This window comes from Rhodnius prolixus, unplaced genomic scaffold (assembly GCF_049639745.1).
Source record: "Rhodnius prolixus isolate KJV_2025 unplaced genomic scaffold, Rpr scaffold_11, whole genome shotgun sequence".
Taxonomy (NCBI): domain Eukaryota; kingdom Metazoa; phylum Arthropoda; class Insecta; order Hemiptera; family Reduviidae; genus Rhodnius; species Rhodnius prolixus.
In genome coordinates this window covers 14,251,812-14,265,065 of record NW_027411625.1, presented here as the reverse complement: position 1 = coordinate 14,265,065, position 13,254 = coordinate 14,251,812, and the positions used below count along the sequence as shown (strand labels likewise).

General features: G+C 32.5%; 1 protein-coding gene across 1 annotated transcript; it reads right to left on the bottom strand.

Moving 5' to 3' along the window:
* Positions 1-1,633: 1,633 nt before the first annotated feature.
* Positions 1,634-11,953, bottom strand: Tmhs (Tetraspan membrane protein in hair cell stereocilia). Its single transcript, XM_074137666.1, has 3 exons — positions 11,338-11,953; positions 3,544-3,792; positions 1,634-2,498 (listed from the first exon to the last, which is right to left on the bottom strand). Exons 1-3 carry the CDS (start codon positions 11,753-11,755, stop codon positions 2,299-2,301), a joined length of 867 nt encoding a protein of 288 aa, XP_073993767.1. The 5' UTR covers positions 11,756-11,953; the 3' UTR covers positions 1,634-2,298.
* Positions 11,954-13,254: the final 1,301 nt, after the last annotated feature.

Sequence of the window (13,254 nt, the reverse complement as noted above, 5' to 3'; positions counted from 1 at the left end):
CAGAGATAAAAAGTGTCATTACGTAAATGAAACTGAAGACAAATTCGCTTTACTGAGTTGATGAAACAATATCTTAAGGTGGAAGAAAATCCTGGCTAGCACAAAAGAAAAAAAAACATACTAATATGAATTCATTGAAGTAGAATTATGATTTATTACTTTCGTTTACTAAGTAAAAAGTGTTCCCATCAAACCAAATATTTGTTTTTTCACCAGAAATATCAGTGGGGGTCCTCTGAGTCCAATTTAATGGTTACAGATTAGTCTGTATGTATCTCGGTCTGTTTTGTGTAGTTGTGATCAACATAACTCAAAATTGAAAAAATCGCAGATGTTCAAATTGAATACCTTATTTACTTCCCACTATCGAAGCTGACAATAAGCTTTTAGGCCAAATCATTCTATTGGAAGTGATACTTTTCTGGATGAATGTTGTAATTTTTTGAGATTTTCTCAAAAATGGCTTCTAGAACTTTCTTTAAACTTAGTCTACTTATTTATATAAGCAGTTCTTCAACTTTTACTTGAAACATTTTCCCGGGAAAATCTGATTAAGGGCACTTTTGAGCGAGAGAGGTAGTTAGACTTCCCTGTAATTGTTATTTCAGTGTAATGTACGGACTTACCACCTAATAATTATAAGAATTAAATACGTAACTCAAATTATACATTTGAATAAAATTGGCTTTCTAATCGAACGTTCCATTTACTAATTAGATTTGTTTTAGTTTCCAGCGATTTTTTTTCAATAATAGTATCTTTAAAATCAAAATTCATATTACTGAAGTCATCAAATTTTGCGCGATTGCAACGTAGTCCGAACGAAGGTAAGAGATGCTTTTCTAACTTCTTATCACATATAAACAGAGAAGTTGGACCTACCCACTGGGGGCACACTGTGCTGACGTTTTTTGAGCCAGTGTGCTGTAAAAACCAAAGCGTCACATTAAATCGGTTTTAATATTAATACCAGGAATAAAAAAAGTAACACAGCGAACGTGGGGCTGTCGAGAGTGAATTCAAATTAAGATTATTGTTTTTATGTTACATTCTTCTTGAATTAAAACTAATTGATTAGGGAAATAATTATATTTTCTTTTTTTTTAACCAATTTTAATAATTAATAATTCACATATTTAACAAATTAGGGAAGTTTTTATCAAACTTTTAATTCTATAAACAAGGTGTAAGAAATTTTTTTCACATATAGTTATAAAAATAATAATTAATTAAAAATTTAAAAATATCAATTAAATATTTTCTTCTCAGAACAACTGAATTTGTAATATTAAAATATTATAAATGTATATTTATATTGATTCATAAAATTTATTTTAATAACAATCAAATTTAACAGGACATGAACACCTTAAAATCTAATTTTTGGTATTCTTAAAATATATTATAAATTTAAAATATAATTTGATTTTTGTTTCTTACTGATGGTAAGAAGAAGTAAATGCGATTGATTACGTTCAGGTCAGAAATACAAATTTTGAGGTCCCCCTGAATCAGAAAATTGCAGATAGTTTAAGTCGGATTATTTCACGCACTAATAGCTACCAAGAAGAGCCGATATTAAGGGTTTACTTCTAAGCAAACAGCCAACAATTTTTCTTGAGATTCTTTTCCCCCTAAATACATACGTACCAATTTTGCTTGGTTAACAAGAACAATTATTTTAAATGAGGTTTTAGGAGAATTGGCATGTCATGTGCCCAGTTTGAGGACATTAGATCTGTACAAGAAGTAGTACTTAGTACTGGCCGTATCGAACGACCTGGTTCTGAACCCATTTACAACAAAAACTGTTCATACGCCTAGTTCAACTGATACATTCTGTATCACTCCATTCAGAAAAGGCTTTGTTAGAAGATTAAAAAATCCCGCAATCTAATAATAAAATCTCCATTCTCTAACTTTTTCACAACGGCTAATAACCCGAAAAGAACTGAAAATACAGCTAACATTTAGTAAAAGTTTCAAGTCTAAAGAAAGTTTGAAAGTTTAACTAAGAAGATTACAGTGAAAGAATGTTATGTGAGTGTTCACGACAGATTTTTGAATTTGGGTGAGGGGTATCTGAGATTGAGTTTCTGAGGTACCCCTAATGTTTTCTTAATATTTTACAATAATTATGAAAGGTATACATTTGAGCTAAAGCTCTAACTTAATTACATTAACAAAATTAAATATAAATCAAATTTAATAAATTCTGCTTTTTACATAAATTATACAAAAAAAATTGATCCTTTCTTCTTTCATTAAAAAAAAAAAAATAAAATAAAAAATGGAACGTCATAGTTGAAAATTATGCATAGAAGAGGAATAGTCATTTCTGAAAGCTGAAGATTTTGAACGACCAGTTCTATTAGAGAATTCGGAGTAGCAGTCCATTTCTCCAGGTTGTGGCATCAGCAGCACTGGATGCAGATTCAAGGACTTTCTGGAGCCGGCCATTGAATGTGCGTCGCCCATGAACCCACCATTCACTTCGCCTGCACAATTAAATTAATTAAATTTATTTGCATTCATATAAACTATTGATTATATACATATATATGCGCCACGGTAGCCGAGCGGTCAGAGGCGAGACCTGTAAAGCTAATGTGTATTGTGGTACTGGGTTCGATTCCCGGTCTTAGGCCTTGGATTTTATTTAATGGTTAATAAAAAAAATTTACAGTAAAGTATGTTTGCTAGTCGCCTCCGTCCACGACACGTATGTTAATTGGAAGTTGGACGAAAGCCCGCCTGAAAAAATAGGCATTACTTTACTTTATATATTGTGAAACAAAATAAGTTCTGTGGACTACATTAAAACCCATACATACGACTAGAAACACGGTATTGTATTAATCATTAGACTCTGTAGTGTCCCACTGAGAAAATCAGTTCACTTTGTACTGGCCATCACTAGTTCCAAAAAATAAAAACAAAATAATAGCGACGATATGAAAGCTAGTAACTTCTCTTTAAAAAAATCATTCACTGACGTGCGATTCTAGAAAAGAAAAGTGAAATGTAGATGAGAAATGTATTTACTGATCACAATCCTGCGGCAGTTGGTCGCCGCCTTACAGAGCTTCCGCTTCCTAATCATGGAGGAAAGTTTGAGAAAAAGCTGTGTATTTGCTGAAGAATTATGAAGAATATTCATCAACACTTTCTTTCTGAATTCTCACCTTTATTGCTAAACTAAATAAAATTATTATCAAAAATAAATTCTGTTTGAGCAAGCTCAAACTTGGTCACATAACTCAAGTCAGATTCAGCAAAAATTTAAGAACTTGATGACGTTGGTCTTCATTTATACCGATGCTACGGAGAAGCCAGCTATTTAAAAGATTGAGATAAAAACGCAGAATATTTTAGTATTTACTTTTAAGTCACATATTCAAATCTAGTTCTCGAATTCTCCAATAGACAATAAAAACGTTTTCGTTTCCTCATAACGATATTTGGACTGCACCCAAATTGAAGTTGTAACTAGAGGCGACGGTCAGCTAGATTAAGTGTCGCATTCAATAAATATTTGATTACCTTTATAGAGTGAACCATTAGCAGTGTAGGTCGGCTCAGGCTGTAGTTTGACATGCCTGGTGGCTAAAATAAAAGCCAGAGTGGCTAATATGAAAGCATCCAAGCAACCAATTACGGCCAACAAGAATGACCACCTGAGCGAGCAGTCTCCCAAGACATACTTGGCAGCCGACTGGCCGCATGTTCGCCGGACTACGTCGGAATCCCATCCTGCGGGATAGACTGCCACTCCAGCTACCAAACACACCCCTGAAAATGACACCATTATATTAATAACAAAGCTATTACAACAATAGAAGCTTACCTATAAGCTTCTAGGTTGAGTGATGTATTAACTTATTCAGTACAGAAATGCAACTGCTTTGTCCGTTACTCTGTTTTGCATTATGCGCTCTATATATCTACACTAGACCAAAATAAAGTACGAATAAAACTGCCTACTTTTTCATATTTAGAACTCTAGTTTGGGATGTACTCAGGTCTATTCTTGCATACGATCGTAGAGGGAAAGTGGACTCAGCTTTACTGTTCACATTAGTAGTTTTCTACCGCAAGAAGAGTGGAGCTAAAAATGAGGTTATCTACGGAAGTCTTAGCAAACGCAATGCGCTCGTCGAACATATTATCAAGGTCATTTTAAATGAAAATGAAATTTAAGGGGTCCCCCGTTGCATATTACATATTGCAGTAGGGTACTAAAACCTGTTCCGTTATTGAGGACATATTAAAATGTTTAATAACAGTTTTATTTTATTTCAAGTACTTCATTTATCATTTTACCTATTTCCACATGCGGAAATATGTGCAAGAAAAACATGAATAAATACAGAATTAGTGTTTGAAGCATTTATGAAAGGGGGTTCGCGCCAGATCACATTCATTTCCTTGACTGATTTGTGGGGACCAACGCACAGGTTATACTTAAAATTTATGTTACTGTTTCCGATTTCTAGGAAGATTCACTATTTATCAAAAAGTAACATTTATCTTTCAACGACACGAAAAAATCTGTATAACACAATTTTTTGAGAACTAATTTCATTATTTATAATTAATTTTGTGGAGTTTGTCTTGAAATAAAACACGATGCGATGTTATACAACGCGTTACAGAAACTAAATATTAAGTAAAGAAGAACAACAAATTGATATTTTTAGAGGTCGGCTAAATCAATCAATTGCAAAATTATTAAAAGCTTGTTCTTCGTTTTGATTAATTCCATCACACATTGCGAAATACTAGCTTGCTTAAAGTACTTTAGCGGCAATAGAAATACACATCTTTGTATGAGTGGCTGACGATGCATAGAGCAGCTCTAATGAAACCACGTACAAGCCAAGAAAAGACAAAAGTTAGAAATGCTAAGCCGCTGATGTTATGACGACATTTAGCAGAGATGGCCGTTTGATTTCAGACTGTGCCATTAACTCAAACAAAACGTAGTTCCTGGCCCTTGCAGACATTCCAGTGCTGCAATCTAATTAATTTTTCCTTGCATATATAGCAATTTATTCAAAATACACACACACACATATATATATAATATATTTCGAAGGGAATGATTATTTTCTAATCTGGTGTGGAATACTTTGAAGACTTTTGGTCTGCAGTTTCAGTATCGGTAAAATCAAAATTCAGTAGAGATCAAGAGGTATCAAGAGCAAAAGAACAAGGTAGAAAACAAAAACAAAAAAATAAAATAATCAAAATATTAAATTTATGGGGAAGACATATTGGCCTATAGACATGATTACAGAAATTACAGAAGAAATAAGTACAGTATTATTAAAAGAAGAGACTTCTACAATCTTAAACAAACAATGCTGCTAAAAGAAATAAAGACAAATGAGGTCAAGAAGCGGGACAGTTAACTAGAAGAGTTCATTAAAAAAAGAAGTAAAGAAGGATTAATTCATGACTCTGAAAGAAAGAGAAAGCTTACGGCATTAAACCCGGAAATGCTGATGGAAGAAAAAAAATTGATAACGATGTGGAAAGAAAATTCGCGTGTGAAATTATAAGTAAAAGATAATGGAAGCGTAGGAGATAGGAGAGGAGGAGGCGAATTCAGAGTAGGATGGCCGAGATGTGGGACTGGAAAATATAGATGCTGATAATATTTTCAAAACATTTAGCATTTAAAAGTAAAAATTTGAAAGCTATATGGTCAATACAGATTATAATAGTTCAGTTTAGTTATTTTGTTAATTCAAGTACTATAGAGTAAGATTGAAAATATTGTTTTTTTAAATATTAGGAAGTAGGTACCTGAAGGTGATTTTGTTAGTAAGTATAATACAAAGTTGTTAATGTAATAATTATTTGAGAAAAAACCTTCTATTGTATCTTTAATGAAGTTTTTAAAATAAGACAATAATTCTACATTAGTATAATTAAAACTAGCAAATAACATTATTATTAATTCAAAGCATTAGGAAAGAGTACAAAATAAATTATAAACTGGGTCAGTAAAGTAAGTACTCATCTCTGTAGACAAGACTCAACTCTATTGTTCTACAGAAGGTTCCCAAGGTGGGTAGACTGTACTGAAACTCATTATGTAAAAATTTCAGAATTGAACTCGTACATGGATTTGTTTTACTGAAATTATTGCGATTCTAGTTTAAAAATTTTCATGTCTTTGCTCACTGGTTTTTGGCGACTAGAATCCTGAGGCAATAAGAGTTGGCGTCTTGTTTTAGAACCGAACAATGGATTCAATTAAAGAGGGGACCTATAAGGAGCAACGTTTTCCTGGATAATGTGAGAAATACAAATGACTGGACTACATATACATGTGAGTATAGTAAGTAAAAAGAAAACATCAACAAAGTAAAAAATAAATAGTAAATTGGGGTTTCTAGTTAAAACTTATTGTCCTGTGGGGGCACCTAAACTTATATTTTTGAGTTACAGCAAAAACCCACACCAATGAGTATATTATTTTTCCATGTAGAGAATTTCAAAGTTTGAATTTATTATTTTTTTTAAACACGCATCAACATCTGAGGTTATTGGCGCTCAGAGCTTTTTTCAGTGCACTGACGGCTTCCGGAGGACAGTGTTCTACCGTTACAAACAACACTGCCCATCACCGATCACTGAGCTCTGAGAAGCTCCTAAGAAGAGAAAATCTAAGGGTCAGCAGCTGGATACGAACCCAGGACCTCCAGTATTCACTGACCGCATAGCTAATCCCTTCCCTAAAAAATTCTAAATAAAACATGTGCATATTGCAATACTATCTAACGAAGAGCACAAGCAAGTATATAAGGCTTTCGACATTGAAGATTAAAATAGTTAATAATTATAGCCTGAACTATTGAGACTTGATAGTTGTGCTAGCTGTGCAATAATCAAGGTCAGTTCGATAATTTCATATTCATTAGAAACGACAATCCCTTATAACTAACTAACTAACTTTTATATTTAAAACAATCCCTCACTTCTAACAAGAGTATCTATTGCATTTTTTCAAAATTTCTGAAATTGAATTCCCACTAAAGAAAGAACTTTTTTGACACATTTTTAACGATTTTAACACATAGTCTACATGTGAATTTGTGTTATGAATGGAATATCTGAAAAATCGAATTTTAGCTTTTGCTCACAGATGGTATTGTACCTATATTCACTATTACTGTCCTTTTTGTCAAACTGAGATTTCGTCGATACGCGTTGTAAGGACAAACAGGTTGGGTCAGGTGCCCTCTTAGAGCCTTAGATAAATAAATAAATATGAAATAGAAATGAAGGGCTTAAGGGATTAATAATAATAATAATAACAGGTGCGTAAACTGAAAATCTAACCGGTAATTTTAAAAAACTGTTCGTCCATCAGAAAACACCAACTCGAACTGCACCGCTCCTTCAGAGTTCCAGAGGAGAGGGTCTATTTCACGAACCTCATACTACAAGGCACTGGAAGACTGGCCTATTCCTACAAGCCAGGCATAGTCCACAGTTTGAATGGGTTGTTAATGTACACCCAATTTTTATAGCAAGTGGACACACATCGAATTTCATTTTGGCGCATACGGTTAAAACATTTTTTCCCTGCTCGGGGTGCTTCCAAATATGGGGGCAGTTCTTGACCAGTTTAGACATTATTTCTGTGTAATCTGGATTTTTGGTTAGTTTAGAAATAACTACTCTTTACATTAACGTTTCCAACTATATTTAGTTTATCATCAGAGCTAGATTTGTAGATATACAATTTTTTCATTGTTATTTATTTTCATTTGTAGATAATCAACAGTTTTTATTGCCTTGAGTAATACTTTGTGCAATAACTTTTACAGAACACGAACATGTATTAACCATAAATCTAAGCCCTAAGATGAACTGCATATAGATCAAAACTTGTCTTGAAAGAGTTATTTTTAGACTGATTCTAAAAAAGTAATATCAAAACATGCTATTCCAGTAAAACTCAATTTTTGAGAATTTGATTGAAATCAATGTTCTCTTTCTGAAAAGGAGGAGAAAGTAAGAGTAGCTTAAACATCACTGACTTCATCAACAATGGAAGGAAAACCGAAATCATTCAGGGATACAATAAACATTCGTAGTACGAGGGATAAAGTCAGCTACATTATCCAACATTGCCAACCTAACCACATTTTCAATAGTCTTCACCAATATTTTCTAGTTTTAAGCTTTAGTAGAAATGTATGGATCTATAAGTAATATAATCATAATCTGATTTGATAAAAGGCTGGAATTCCGGTTTTGAATAAATAGATTTAACAGAAGTGCGAAATCAGTATGGTTTTTCAAGTTTTCGAAAATTTCCCATAAACCTATTCAGCTAAATCTTCAAATTTGGAATGCCAACTACCTTTCTGAGGACACACCAGTTGTTATTGTGTGTGTGTGTCTGTGTGATATTAAGAGCGTCCTGGTAGGAGGGTGATGTGATGGCCTCTCTCTAAATGCTAATTTTGTTTTTTCTGTATTCTACGATTTTACCACCAACATAATTTTGCTGAGGATTAAGGTGTTGCTAGAAATCCAAAGAAAGCCACGGTAATAGAAAATCATGCTAGCGTACACACTAGGTATTTAAAAACAACTTTTTCCATATATTTGCCTACCAATGTTGTTTTTATTTTTGGTTGGAAAAGGTTTACATAAAACGCGGTTTAAACAAGGAGTTTTGAAGAATTTGTTGGACCATTGACAAAACTATGATCTGCATTTACAAGCTTAGAAAAATCGAAATAATTTTAGAAAAAATTAACATTATGCGACCAAAATTCGTTTAAAATGCACTTTTTATGTAAAATAAAACAAAAAATAAATACAAGGTTGCCAAGAAGTGCAATTCATAAAAACAAACTATTGAATTGACAACAGTGCAGGAGGTAGGGATAGATACTTGGTAGGCACCGTTACTTTGTAGCTCCTTGAACGGTATGTGGAACACCTAGTTATTGAAGTTCCAACAGCGAGAGTGTAACAATACAGTTGTTCTTTTTTGCTTTCACCGGTCCATATCTTTTTTAATATTAATAATATAACATTGTAAAGGATCACACTTCTAGAAAATTAAATATACTGCAATTAATTTCCATTGTAATTATTCGATATGAATAACTCTAAAGAAGATAACGTTAAATTCATGTAAATTTAATTCAAACAGTTAAAGTTAAAAACGTGTGAACACTCGCGTATTTCTCACTTCAGTTCTCCACAAGCCAACAAACTTTTACATTTTCTTTAAATTGTAATTTTCACTAAATAATAGTTTGCCCTTAATATAGCTAACAAGTCAAAAACTCAGTTGAAACAATTCTCAAAACTACCTCTCTTGCTCCAATTTTCATCGTTCTTTCGTTGTAACAATATTCTGCGGATTTTCAGCAAATTCGGAATTCTAGTAACGGATTTAATCTACAGCAACAACATATGGATGGAATAAATATAAGCCCAAATGATAATGATTGTATAGACGACGGACGGCATTCTAAAGGAAGGAGTGCTAACACTTCTGTTTTGCAGTTATACTCACTATACTCTGTTCACCTTTTAAGGAGGTACTGGAGTATTAGATAGAAATCCAATTAATGGAAGCTTGATGATTATAAAGTACCGCAAACTATGGACCAAGAGGAAGGTAAACTAGGAGACTTGGTGTTTCAGTCTCCGAGTACTTTGAATCAACTTAAAGAGTTCATTTAATTTACTAAATCTTTACCATCCGGAAGACAAGAAATCTGTCGCCATATTCCAGTTTTTGTTGGTACCTTGCAGTTTACAATTGGTAAAGGAATTTCTCACCAAAAAAGGAAGATGCAAATGGAAGAAATCGATTAATTAGTATTAATGGTCAACCGACTCTCATTCGAATTTCGGCCAGGGAAAACTCAAAATTAAAATTTGTGTGATTGCAATTACTTACCCAGTAGCAGAAGTTAAAAGAAAAAGACTTGACTGGCGAGAAATGTAGAGCGCATGGATAGGGTAGCTAGTAAGTTTCATAGAAACAAACTCGATGGGTGAAGGAAAGTAGGTATACCAAGAAGAAGAAGGATTGATGAAGTTGAGGAGTATATTTCAAAGCTGGGTATATCAGAAGGGGAGAGGCCAGGACTGTAGGGCTAAAAAATAAATACATTAGACCGAAAAACAAAATACAGTTTGAACGTTGCTAAATTAGAAATATAATATCGTAAAATGAAATTATTAATCAACTGCCACACTCAAGTATAAGATTGAAAACAAAAAAAGCAGAACCAATTAAAAAAAAGACTCCTTTGTAGGCATTTATTGATTTCGAGAGTTTGATTAGCATAAAGTAGATGACGAAACATCCTTATACAACCTACGATATACTGTTAACAAATTTCAATCTTTCTTTCAAAGCCTTCACTAAGAAGTAAAAGGTACAGTTCAATTAAATTTGGTCCACAATATCAAATAAAGCAGCAAAATGGTCAAACTCGGCGTTAAGCATTTCGAAGCCAATTACCTAGAGGAAGCCACAATTGATACCCTTAGTGCGGTGGGCATAGGCTAGCTGCCAAACTCCACGGAATCTGATTTAATCTTAACTTTTGTCCAATTTTTAGACGAGATTTATGTTAAGAATGCAGACAACAAATAGATTCACGTTTCTTAACAGATGTAGGAGGATTAAACAAATAATCTTGTTTTAAATATCGAATTGTCTAAATAAGGAGTTTGATAATTAAATGTTTATATCATATTAATGAGAAACTTTTATTTTTTAGTATATATTTGTGCGTGTCATCCCCTAAACTTTCCTGGGTGATTCTATGAATATATAAGAATATTAGCTTATTTCTTATTCAATATCATCTGACCGATAAGGCTGCATAGAAATAAAAATGAAAGGAATCAGATTTATCGGAATTTACTTTGTTTGACGTTTAATATGAGATTATTGTATCCTACAACAGAGATATCGCTTAAGAAAAAACACAGCTATAAGACATTGTTGGTTTTAATTTTATTAAAAATAAAAAATTGCGAATCTTGTTCAGTAATAATTCTGTGATAACTAATACAAAGAATCAAAATTGGAGAAATTAATTTTTTCAGGAATTTATATCTTTGACAGTTTTCGACAGACTACTAGTATCGGAGATAGACAATGAATAGAGACAAAATTGTAGAGAACCGAATTTTGTAAAATTAATAGACTCTGACATTTTTTTAGGACTATTTTGAGAAATTTTGTTGAAAATTCCAAGATGACATGGTAAGCCAAAGCTCAGTTACATTTAAATTTATTTCAATTACAAGAAATAGTAGTTTGTGAATCATTACCTGAAATAATCTGCAACCAGGCGCAAGTTTTAAATATAGTAGTTGACGTGAAGAATAGAAATAGTAGCATAATTAATATCGTAATCATAGCGATTATGATGGATAAACTGTACAATATTGTTGAAATTTTAAATGGTAAATTTATAATCGATTTTATATCATCTAAAGTTCCTTGACAATCTTCTAATAACCCGAGATTATTATTCCCATAATAACATATCTTCCAAATACCAAAACGTGCTGGATATTCTGAGTGTACAGTGTCACCAAACCATTCTGGCGTTACAAAAGCTACAATTATTATAATTGCATAACAAATTGTGAAAATACCCCATAGTACACCGATCGCTTTGGAATTTCTAACATAATTTGTAGCGTAGATATGTGTTGAATCTATGTATTCAACTTTTGAACCCATAATGTGAAATATTTTGGGTCATAACACTCACTGATCAAAACAAGTTGCACTTGAAATCATTTAACCGTAACTGTGTTCATTTTATTGTTAAAACTTCACCTTTTTTTTTATAACAATGTAGTAATACATTAAATTAGTTAAATAAATGAACGAATAAAATCATATACACTGACTTGACGGTAGTCAATATGTGGCAATGAAGTGAAAAGGAAAAGGTGAGAATTCTTTTATTTTGAGTGGGGTGCATAGTAGCCATTCTAGCCGATAGAATGCTCTAAAAGCTGGAGAGACTTTAGTGGTGGATTAAGGCAAGCTTTTTAAAAAATCTGAACAATCACACACCAACTTTCTCTGTCTGTAATTATTAAAATTCTGTATTTACAAATGTTCTCAAAACTACGCATAAAAATTGTACAACCATAAATATAGTTGGAAGGGGTTGTAGTTACATGTTTCTGGCTAAAATGAAAGAATAGATCAACATTGACGAATCAGAGCACCTTCACTGCTCATCCTTCAGCAAGTTGAGAGCAATCAGACTTCAAACCAAAGTATAACTACCTTCTAGAATACACCAGAGAATGAACGAATAAAATTATATACACTGACTTGACGGTAGTCAATATGTAGCAATGAGGTGAAAAGGAAAAGGTGAGAGAGAATTCTTTTATTGTTGAATTGTTGAACCATTTTCGAAAAAAAAAGTTTTAATGAAGTCGCACTTTTGAACAACTTCTTTTCGCTAAAATTTTAGAGTTGGCAGCTACAAAAAGTAGAAATTGGAATATCGAGTTTAAGGTTTTTGAGATTTCCAGTTTGCATATCACACATAAGTATGCATACGGTGATAAAACACAAAACCTTTCTTTTAATTTTCAGGTACCTCAAAACTTGCTTTTGTCACGAAAACTCAATTTTGAAAATTTACCGATTCTCAAGGTAAATTGTATAGGAGAAAGAGATTCATAAATTTTCTTCAGACTCAGAATTTTTGCAACACATTTAAATCTTAACAGAGATAATAACGTACATTACCCGAAAATGGCGCTTTGAAGCGAATCTAACAATCCTTCTCCCAGAATCTCAGAAGTATCCTATATCAATTTTTAGGGGTAGGGGATCTACGTTGTAGATAAGATGTAATAAATTAGAATAAAGTAATATGAGGAGTTTGTGAAAAATATAAGAATAATGAGAAATCTATTCAGTAAATTGGTCTACTTTTGTTCAACTGATTTCTTCAATTTGAAAATTCGACAAAAATCAAATCCACATTTGATTGTTATTAATATTATATTTTTGCTAAGATAGTAAATACACAGAAACATACAAACAGCAGAAAGGACACATACACAGACTATTTTGTAAAAACACTTTTTTCATACCCAGGGAACCTCAAAACGATTACAATATTTTCTTTCGTACGAAGAGTTAGAGAAAATAAAAAGTGAGTAAAATATAAGAAAAATATTTTACCAAAGATCTGAATGGGACTAAAG